The following is a 10,665-nucleotide window of genomic DNA, read 5'->3' on the forward strand; positions in this document are numbered from 1 at the left end:
GCATGGATCCCTTCCTTCGCGTGGCGCTTAGAACCTTCGAATATGAGTGACGTGTATTGACTGCATGGGGAAATACCCCCACAATCTCTAATGCGCTGCACTTCTGAAGCAAGACGCCATCCACCTATGGCAGTCAGCGTACCGGATAACTAATAAGATGGAATGCCTTCCGAAGTAAACAAAAGGCTGATGTTACAGTTATCCGACTGCATTCCGGGGTGGTAATTTACCGTATCATTAGGAGGCCGCCCGGAGATTTGGGGTGGATCTCCGTGTAGCTGGGCGGCGAACTGCTCTGCCACAACCCGGCCGGCTTGATTGCACTTGGAGGTCGAAACACCGCTCTCAGCGAGCAGGGTTCATAGGGATCCGAAATCTCAATCCGAAATTTACTGCCTCGACAAGCCTCGACAAGCCTCGAAATGACGAAAGACGACACGTGGTACAGCTCTGACTCTGGAACTGCGAGCTTGCCACTACACGGGGCTGGGGGCTCTGGGTCTCGTGCGAAGTCGACTGTGGCGACCAACTGACTCGTCTGGTAACACGTGAGTTTACAGGCAAAGACGTTGTCGTCCTCGGTGCGTGAGTACGGGGCATACGTCGACAGCGTCTAATATAGTCGCGAGAACGTGAGATCCAGTGCCTCCCGTCAGAAGTTCACAGATGGCGATAGGCCACGGCGCTAAATTGACACGCTGAAGCTTGGCGGCCACAACTGCCAGATCGAGCTTGTGCACGATGCGTCCGATGGTCCGATTGGACAGGACTCTGAGGACGACGACAGGGGGCCTCCAATGAACACGAAAGGGGCGCTTGAGGTATCTGCATATGCGGTGCCTGTATACTCCAGCTTTCAGCTTCAAAGTTGCTGGGGCATCTGAAGACACGACCAGATGACGAATTGGGGCAAACTGCATGATGGGCATTGGACGTTTCATCAAAGTGCTCATCCGAGTCAGCTATTCGATTGGACCCGCCCTCTTGAGTAAAGTGTCAGATGCCCTTCGGATGGACTACACTAGAATGTGGAAAAGTTCGCCCTGCCAAGCCGCCATCCTGCGCTGTATAGCTCGTTGATTCGCCTAGCAAAACACAGCCCCCTTCTGCGCTACCACACTACTTGGCAGGCAATAAAGTGCCAAATCAAGATCTTGGGAATGAATTTCGAAGCGCTCCTGCCACAGGGACCGTTGCCAGAATGCTCGAGCCTCCAGTCTATCTCGTTGGGTTGAATGGCCGGTCTACATAGCGGACGAGACGAGATCTGCAGGTCGTGGGGTCGTCGCATGGGTGCTTGGATGGTGCAAGTACGTCGCTCCACTTATGGAATTCGTCGACTATCGCATTTGCACGATGATACTCAAGTAACCCACCGAGTCGTCTCTTCCAATAATTGAGACTTGCACAGCCTCGGATGCACGATTTAGCTTTATGAAACTATGAAACTCGAACCGTGGGCTGTCCACCGGCACACACGAGGGCAACACCAAGACGTGAGCCACAGGCATTTCCGTACACCGGGACTCTAATACATGGTCCCGGAAGTTGGCCTTGGCTGATGGTCGGATATATACTTTCTCGGCTCGCCTGGGCACCTCCCTCACTCCTCCAGGCACAGCCCCCGATCAATTTCGGGGCTTCACGGTACAATTGCGACGTGTTTTACTCACGGACTTGCCCCTCTGAATTCGGTTAACTGAGAAAGCACAAAAGCTCCCTCCCCTGCGTAAGTCTCAGCGTATCGCCATCGCCTCAGCAAGGCAGAAAATTGCACCGCCCGGGTCGATTCCTATATGTTCTGGTCGGAATTTGGGAAAATACGAAAACATTCCAAACTGTTTGGTGATATTTTATATTTTGGAGGCAGATTCAACTGGTCTACGCGCCTCTTCACACTTGCACCTGGTGTTCATCAATTATTACTCGAATAATTATTTATATTTATCATTATGGCGGGCAACACCAACTTAGCGCTACCTACCCTCCAAGTTAACACACATGTGCGTTCTAATAGCGATGCAACCGACGATGCCACGACACCGTCGGGCATGTCGACAATTTCCAACCCGTTTTTAACACCATCAGCCTCAAATAACCCTTTTCTTACGCCCTATAACAGGAGTCGCGCATCCAGCATTGCGACATCCACAACTCCAGCAATAGACACCGATTCCGCTCTGCGCCCCGACCCCGGCACTGAAGCCGATTTCAACGTAGACAACAACCCTTTTGCATATAGCCCGGGCCAGCTCAATAAACTCCTCAACCCCAAGTCCCTTGCCGCATTTAGGGCACTGGGTGGGCTGCGTGGAATCGAAAAGGGCCTCCAGACAGATATCACCGCCGGCTTGGGCGTTGATGAGACTTCCGTCCCAGCTAGAGTCACATTTGAAGAAGCCGTCGCGAACAGTAAGGCACATCAAAACGAAATATCCCTAGCCCCTCCGCAAGATGGCGCCGAGGCTTTCTGCGACCGCTCCCGCGTCTACGGCCGGAACGTGCTCCCCGCCAAAAAGGCAACGCCGCTGTGGAAGCTTATGTGGGACGCCTACAACGACAAAGTGCTCATCCTGCTCACAGGAGCGGCCGTTATATCGCTGGCTCTGGGTCTATACGAGACCTTCGGTGTGGTGCACCCTGCAGGCTCGCCTATGCCTGTGGACTGGGTCGAGGGCGTGGCCATCGTGGTTGCCATTGTCATCGTCACGGCTGTCGGTTCCCTTAACGACTGGCAGAAAGAGCGCGCATTTGTCCGGCTTAATGCGAAGAAAGAGGATCGCGAGATCAAGGCCATCCGTTCGGGAACTTCGTACATGATTAACGTGCATGATATCCTCGTGGGAGATATACTGCATCTTGAGGCGGGTGATTTGATTCCCGTTGATGGCATTTTCATCAGCGGGCATGATTTGAAGTGCGACGAGTCCTCGGCGACGGGCGAGTCGGATGCGCTGAAGAAGACGGGCGGAGAGCAGGTCATGCAGGCGCTCGAGGCGGGCAAGAAGTCCAAGGGTCTTGATCCGTTCATTATTTCGGGTGCGAAGGTGCTCGAGGGCATGGGGACGTTTGTCTGCACTTCGGTTGGCGTCAACTCGAGTTTCGGCAAGATCATGATGTCCGTCCGGACCGAGGTCGAAGCCACGCCGCTGCAGAAGAAGCTAGAGCGTCTTGCCATCGCAATCGCCAAACTTGGTGGGGGTGCCGCCGGTCTCCTTTTCTTCGTGCTCCTTTTCCGCTTTTTGGCCGGGCTGTCAGGAGACACTCGGCCTGCTGCCGAGAAAGCCATGACGTTCATGGACATCCTCATCGTGGCCATTACGATCATCGTCGTCGCCGTGCCTGAAGGTCTTCCCCTGGCCGTAACCCTCGCACTGGCCTTCGCAACTACCCGCCTGCTCAAGGAGAACAACCTGGTGCGCGTGCTCCGAGCATGCGAAACCATGGGCAACGCTACGACCATTTGCTCCGACAAAACCGGTACTCTCACCACCAACAAGATGACCGTCGTCGCCGGCACATTCGGGCAGACCAACTTCGTCAAGTCGGACACGGAAAAGCCCAACACCATGAGCATCTCGCGATGGGCCTCAAGCCTCTCCCTCGCCACCAAGGAAGCCATCATCCAATCCGTCGCCATCAACTCCACCGCCTTCGAGGGCGTCGATAACGGGCAGTTCGCGTTCATTGGCTCCAAGACCGAGACGGCCCTGCTACAGCTGGCTCGAGAACAACTCGGCATGGGTTCTCTCCCCGGAGTCCGGGCCAATGAGGAAGTGGTGCAGATGATGCCTTTCGACTCGGACAAGAAGTGCATGGGCGCCGTGATTCGGTTGCGCTCAGGCGGCTACCGCCTCCTTATCAAGGGCGCATCGGAGATTCTGCTCGGGTGCTGCTCTTCCACTGCCGACATCCAGACCCTCGCCTCGGCTGCACTCACCGAGGCTGATAGAACGATGTTGACGAAGACCATCGACGGGTATGCTCGCCAGTCCCTCCGTACCATTGGGCTCGTCTACCGGGACTACCCATCCTGGCCGCCCGCCGGAGTCTCCATCGAGGAAGAAGGCCATGTTGAGTTGTCTTCCGTGCTCAACGACCTCGTCTTCCTTGGCTTGGTGGGAATCCAAGACCCCGTCCGCCCCGGCGTTCCGGAGGCCGTGGCCAAGGCCCAGCACGCCGGCGTCGTGGTCCGTATGGTTACTGGCGACAACGCCGTCACTGCGCAAGCCATCGCCACGGAATGCGGCATCTACACCGACGGCGTCATCATGGAGGGCCCCACATTCCGCGCCCTGAGCGAGGAGGAGATGAACTCGACGCTTCCCAAGCTGCAGGTTCTAGCACGGTCTTCGCCGGAGGATAAGCGGATTCTGGTCACGCGACTCAAGGCGTTAGGAGAGACCGTGGCAGTCACTGGCGACGGGACGAACGACGCTCCTGCGCTGAAGGCGTCAGACGTTGGTTTCTCCATGGGTATCTGCGGCACCGAAGTCGCAAAAGAGGCTTCGTCGATTGTGCTTATGGACGACAACTTCGCGTCGATCATCATGGCGCTGAAGTGGGGTCGCGCCGTTAATGATGCGGTGCAGAAGTTCTTGCAGGCTTGTCATCCCTATTTCCCCATCTTTCCAATAACGCCGACTAACTCTGTGCCAATATAGTTCCAAGTGACGGTAAACATCACTGCTGTCCTCCTAGCTTTCATCTCCGCCGTCTCCTCCCCCACCATGGAATCCGTCCTCACGGCCGTTCAACTTCTCTGGGTTAACCTCATAATGGACACCTTCGCCGCCCTCGCCCTCGCCACCGACCCGCCCACGGAGAAAATCCTCGACCGGCCTCCCCAGACCAAGAGCGCGCCCCTCATTACCACCAACATGTGGAAGATGATCGTCGGGCAGGCCATCTTCCAACTCGTCGTCACTTTGATCCTGCACTTCGCTGGTGCGCAAATCCTTGGGTACGACTTGAATGACACGAACAAGATGTTGGAGTTGGACACCATGGTCTTCAACACGTTTGTCTGGATGCAGATTTTCAACGAGTTCAATAACCGACGGTTGGATAACAAGTTCAATATCTTTGAGGGGGTTCATCGGAATATGTTCTTCATTGGGATTAACTGCATCATGGTCGGAGCGCAGATAGCCATCATCTTTGTCGGTGGAAAGGCATTTTCGATTACCCAGATCGATGGGGTGCAGTGGGCGATCTGTATCGTGTTGGCCTTGTTGTCATTGCCGTGGGCGGTGGTGGTGAGGTTATTTCCTGATGAGCTTTATGCACGCATTGCAAGGGTCGTTGGGGGCCCAGTGGTGATTGTGTACAAGGCCCTTGCTAGGGTGTTTGGGAGGTTGGGAGGGGTACTTAAGAGGAATAAGAAGAGTCCGGGGGATAAGGTCGAATCGGAGAAGGAGAAGAGCGATGGTAGTGAGGATGGGGCGCCGGCCTTGTTTGTGACTGAGGTAAATCCCACCATACAGGTTGAGGATGCTGAGAAGGGGTGGGTGTAATGTGTGATATTTCTTACGTGCTTAGAGCGGATAGACCCTATGTTTGCAGCGATGCGATTCTTATATGAATGATGATATCTAATCGACATTACGACTCTCCTTCCGGTGTTCCTGTCGGGTTTCCTCGTGAGCAAGATCCTGGAACTTGTGGTGTGTCTTCATACGAAATGGCGTCGGAAACTATTAACCCAGCATGCCACAATCTCCTCCTACAATGAGATTATATTACGGCCCAGAACGTGACGTATGTCACAACCTCGGTGCCCACTTCCGTCATGTTCGTTGAGGCATCGATCATATCTCACAATCCCGCCGGTATACGATTGTCGTACGGGCGGAAAAAGTACTTATCAACACCGCCATTCTACCTTAACCATTGCCCTAATATTCTCACATGCCAACCTCGGTGCTCGCTGAAGATTGAATCGCTGATTTGACAACATGCAGTAGTTCAACCTGCGTCCCCGCACACTTCACTATACCGACATGCAGGAAGGCAACCAGCTTCCCCGCACACTCAAGTATACACGCTTTCGTTTTCGGCTAAGTCGGACATTTGCCCTCTGGATATACGCGTCGCTACAGGGAACCACGGAGGCCGGCAGCTGTCACTGCCGATACCGCTTCACACGAGTATGTCATGTAACCCATTCGTTGTGCACAACGATCACATTATTGACGATGGTGCTCTGGTGTCGTAGGGTGTTGAAGCATCAGTGGTGGATCAATGGGTAGTTGCATTGTGGAAGGCTACTACGGTATCAGGCCAAAGTTTTCACCCCCTTGACAAGTACCAGTGGACCACTGTCAAGGTAACGCTATACTGATTCTTTCCTAGCCTACTCATGGTAACGAAAAGGTACTTCCACCTCTGATTCCAACTTGCTGTTAACGCGTCCTAATTATCGCGTATTCAGCAACTACAATGGGGACTAAACACCTTACAGAAGCGGATCGCCAACGAATTCGAACCCTATATTTCGACGGTGGGAAATCGAAAGCCGAAATTCACACTACTACAACGTTTTCTCTTAATCATATTCAGACAGCTATGAAGGTCCCTTCAAGCCAGGTAGCGAAGAGTTGGCGCGTGCCTAGGTGGGGCACGGTACAAACACGCAATAGAAAACTTACCCATGATACCATAGTACATCATGGACGGTGACTGCGGAAAGCGATTTCCCGACACCTGGGGCTTGTCGTGGAATGAGATCTTGAATAAAAAGTGGACAGATACGCATCAAGTCATTCGTTTCCTCAATTGTCTGTTAAGCTCATCGTTTATTGTTGCACCTGTCACCTGCCGTTGAATTTCTTGATTGTCGTGAAATGCTCGACCTGGATTCTCCTAGTGTCCAGTTCGTTGGACTGGTCTCCATTGTTGGCGGCCTGATCGTGGTATGCAATCTCTCTCTTCACCCAATACCCTGATCTAACATCTCACAGTGGGCTTACACCCTCCTGACCAATCCATTAGCCAAGCTCCCCGGCCCCTGGTACAGTATATGGACGGATACGGTGTTGAGATACCACATCTTGAAAGGCCAAAGACCAACTTATGTGCATTCGCTTCACCTTAAATATGGTACATGTCCATCATGAGTGCAACTATATCAATAACACTAGGAGCTCACATTGTCGCCAGGCCCCATCATCCGCATCGGTCCAACTGAAGCCAGTATTCAAGACTTAAGCTCTGTGAAGCAAATATACCGCGTCAAAGGCGAGTTCCTCAAATCAGTCTTCTATCAGAAATTCTCCCCGGACCGGCATAATATCTTCAACACCCTGGACGTCAATTTCCACCGGCGGTGGCGCCGTCTTCTCTCGGCGCCCATCTCGGAGACCGGTCTGGTCGCGCATCAACCCGTTATCGAGGGGAAAATCCGGCTAGCTGTCCAGAGAATGGTAGAGGAGATGGAAAAGAGAGGGGCGGCGGACGTGTTCCATTGGTTCATGTGCATGACGACGGATATCATTGGGGAGCTGAGTTTTGGAGAGTCGTTCCACATGTTGGAGACCGGATCGGTAAGTTTCTATCTTGCACGTCACGACATATGGTGGAAATAATGAAAAAGAGTAAAAGTGGAATACTGACGTCGCCTAGAAAACACAGTACATTCGTGACCTTGAACAAATCGCCTTCGCCAGCAGTATCCGGGCTACCATCCCATGGATCTACAAGCTCGCGCAATGGATGCCTTTCCGCACCCCCGTCCTAACCGACATCGCCGAGCAAGCGAAGCGCACCATGAGCTACGCCGGGCAGGCGATAAAGCAGCATTATGATCTCGTCGACAAACAAGGCGAGGACGCCAAACCCACGCTCTTCTCGAAATTGTACAAAGCCGGGGAAGACGGGTTGAATTTTGCTGAGATAAGGGATAACGCTGCGTCGTACATCATTGCCGGCAGCGATACGACAACCAATACGCTGACGTATCTTGTTTGGTCAGTGTGCAAGCACCCGCATGTTCAGAGGAGACTTGTGGATGAGTTGAGTGGCCTCTCGGATGATGACCTGGAGGACCAGAAGTTGAAGAACTTGCCGTACTTGAACCAGGTTATTCAGGAGTCGATGAGGCTGTACCCAGCTGCGCCATCGGGCTTACCGAGAGCTGTGCCCAGGGAGGGCGCTGAGATGGGTGGGTATTTCATCCCTGGAGGACATACCGTGTCGGTGCAGGCGTATAGCATGCACCGGGATGCGGCGGTGTATCCGGAGCCTCTTGTGTTCGATCCGTCTAGGTGGGAGGAACCGACTCAAGCGATGAAGGACTCGTTCGTGCCATTTGGTGGAGGAAGCCGGAGTAAGTTATTGATACACTTGATACACCTTTTTGGAATGATGGTAGCTGGTTTACTTTCGCTAACGACTTGCAGTATGCCTTGGTTTGCATCTGGCCCGGATTGAACTTCGCTTGGCTACGGCGAGATTCTTCAGGACTTTTCCAAATGCGAAGATGTCCAACTTGGAAGGATTTAGCGATGAGGACATGAAGCCGGCTATGTTCTTTTTGCTCACACCTAAGACCAGGCGGTGTTTGGTTGAAGCTTCTTGAACAGTATGCCATCTACAGTCATGGGTCGGCCCGTACTAGGCTTCGAATTCCAACGACTGTCTTTTTTGTCGTACTTTACGGAAGCCAGCTGATCGATGATGGATGGACCCTGAGAAAAAGACCCGTGGCAACAACCACCTGTTAAAATCTCAGGAGCGAAGCCTATGGTGTATCAGTAACTTACTCAAGTGTGCAACGCATAACGTGAATGTACACCGAGCTGGCCACCCTTACATAACCTCGTATAGAAATTTTACGATAGTAAAACCACAACGCCGTAAATCAATTGAAACTACTCTGAATCTTCCTCTCCAGAAGATGGCAATGCGATCTTACAAGTTCGCGCATTATGCCCAGTCCCGTTGCAAATACCACAGCGACTCGGGCGCGTTTTTACGCGTTTGGAGGGTGCTTCGGGGGACTTGGTACGTTTTTGCCGCTTGTCGGAGACTAAGTTTTTGGTCATTTTTGAGAGCTTGAAGGGCTAGCATTAAGTCTGCTTCGTTGTATGACTTTGCCATAATTGGTTGTTGAGAAAATCAAACATTAAGTTGGCCGGTCGCGTTGGCGCATGAAAGTGGCCAGCTCGGTGTACATTCACGTTACCTTTTTGTACTTAAGTCATGACTGACTACCTTCACTTCTTTGGACATGGGGTGATTAATGACAGATTCAATACATTGTTTATTATTGCTTGCAATGAGTCCACTGCGATGGCATCGACTGGAAGAGCCGCCGACACATTTATGGCGATATTGTTGCAACGAAGTGGTTGTTGATTAACTAAAACGCGGGCACAATAGCTAAATTATAGAGATAGACCTTAGAAGCGGGGAAATCGGCCAACCATACATGCAAAAGAGAATAAAATATAACTATTACTAGTAGTAAAATTATCAGCCGTAGAAAGTGAAAAACGACCTGAAAAGTTTTCTTGCAACTCCGGGGAATCGAACCCCGACCCCAAGCTTGGAAGGCTTGGATCCTAACCATTAGACCAAAGTTGCTTATCATGCTGTTAGGTGATTGGCTGATCAAGTTCACAGTTAGTCTTCTTCATAATGTAAGCTAATTTTCTTGGAAAATATCTTCCAACTGGGTCCACCAATCCCTCAACCCACCTACAAAACTTCTTGAAAAGTATCCTTCAGCGGCCGACAAGTAGGATTCAATGGCGTTGGTCCTCTCACCACTGTCAGCACGTTCCTCTTCGAGAGACTACTCACCAACGCATACCAAAGATTTCGACTATAGTACACATTGTCTTGCATCTCTAGGGATTCCTCATTTGTGCATGATGCTTCGTCCAAGCCGGCCATACATGCCTTGTTCTCCGAAGCGATCCCAACCACCATTTTGGGCAGCTAACAATCAAGATCCCCAAAGGTGGCTACCCCGACATTGGACACCACTGCGCCGTTGGATAACATTACCAATCGACGGTGATGTCAATGCCCTCATTTCTCTCCCTCTGAACGATGATATAACCCCAGAAGAGAAGAATCTTCATCTGACTCCATGTAAAATGTGCTGTAGACTTTGAGCAAGATATGCTCGGGTCTGTAGTAGAGGCCTGCTCAGCCGACGAAATTGAGACAGATGGACAGGTATCCTAAAGTAATAGATCGTGGTTAATGAATTGGACGAAGTGATAGAGAAGAGGACTGTAGATCATGTACATACCATTGATCGAAGCATCACGGTCGCCGGTGATATGGAGAGAGTAAGGATCCGGAGCAGGACCTTGGGCCATGAAAACAAAGAGGGGGAAGATGACGAGAGCCAACATGGTGGGTGGTTGTCGCGGTTGTGTGATGGAATAAGCAGAGTTGGAAAATTCGGTCTTTGAGACTTGAGGAATGTATGAGTGGAGGTTTGAAGTGCGAGCATCTGTTGAGCAACAAGAGCCAGCTTCTTATACCCGCACGAATGGTATTAATTGGTGTAGCATGTTTGTCATTGTTTTGCTGATGTGTTTCAATCTGTTGGTGACCAGATGTACTGAAGACATCGTGCACCTCACCTTGTCAAGCTGCAGTTAGGACGGGTACCCGTAATCGCAGCAAACGAACCCGACCAAATTTACA

The 10,665-nt window shown here is 51.8% G+C and overlaps 3 protein-coding genes and 1 non-coding gene across 4 annotated transcripts; 3 read left to right on the forward strand and 1 right to left on the reverse strand.

Moving 5' to 3' along the window:
- Positions 1-1,601: 1,601 nt before the first annotated feature.
- Positions 1,602-5,603, forward strand: BCR38DRAFT_422103 (calcium-transporting ATPase). Its single transcript, XM_040859484.1, has 2 exons — positions 1,602-4,604; positions 4,665-5,603. The coding sequence occupies exons 1-2, from the start codon at positions 1,953-1,955 to the stop codon at positions 5,514-5,516; spliced, it is 3,504 nt and encodes a 1,167-aa protein (XP_040720372.1). The 5' UTR covers positions 1,602-1,952; the 3' UTR covers positions 5,517-5,603.
- A 765-nt stretch (positions 5,604-6,368) lies between these two features.
- On the forward strand, positions 6,369-6,744 carry BCR38DRAFT_106259 (uncharacterized protein). The gene has a single exon (XM_040853334.1). It carries the CDS (start codon positions 6,442-6,444, stop codon positions 6,679-6,681), a length of 240 nt encoding a protein of 79 aa, XP_040720373.1. The 5' UTR covers positions 6,369-6,441; the 3' UTR covers positions 6,682-6,744.
- Positions 6,745-6,788: 44 nt separating this feature from the next.
- On the forward strand, positions 6,789-8,608 carry BCR38DRAFT_362250 (cytochrome protein). The gene is made up of 5 exons (XM_040857180.1): positions 6,789-6,914; positions 6,963-7,101; positions 7,162-7,544; positions 7,624-8,326; positions 8,400-8,608. Exons 1-5 carry the CDS (start codon positions 6,846-6,848, stop codon positions 8,576-8,578), a joined length of 1,473 nt encoding a protein of 490 aa, XP_040720374.1. The 5' UTR covers positions 6,789-6,845; the 3' UTR covers positions 8,579-8,608.
- A 905-nt stretch (positions 8,609-9,513) lies between these two features.
- On the reverse strand, positions 9,514-9,585 carry BCR38DRAFT_t60. The gene has a single exon. It is a non-coding gene; the product is annotated as a tRNA-Gly (tRNA).
- Between the last annotated feature and the right edge of the window lie 1,080 nt (positions 9,586-10,665).

The sequence above is a fragment of the Pseudomassariella vexata genome, assembly GCF_002105095.1.
Source record: "Pseudomassariella vexata strain CBS 129021 chromosome Unknown BCR38scaffold_2, whole genome shotgun sequence".
NCBI lineage: Eukaryota > Fungi > Ascomycota > Sordariomycetes > Amphisphaeriales > Pseudomassariaceae > Pseudomassariella > Pseudomassariella vexata.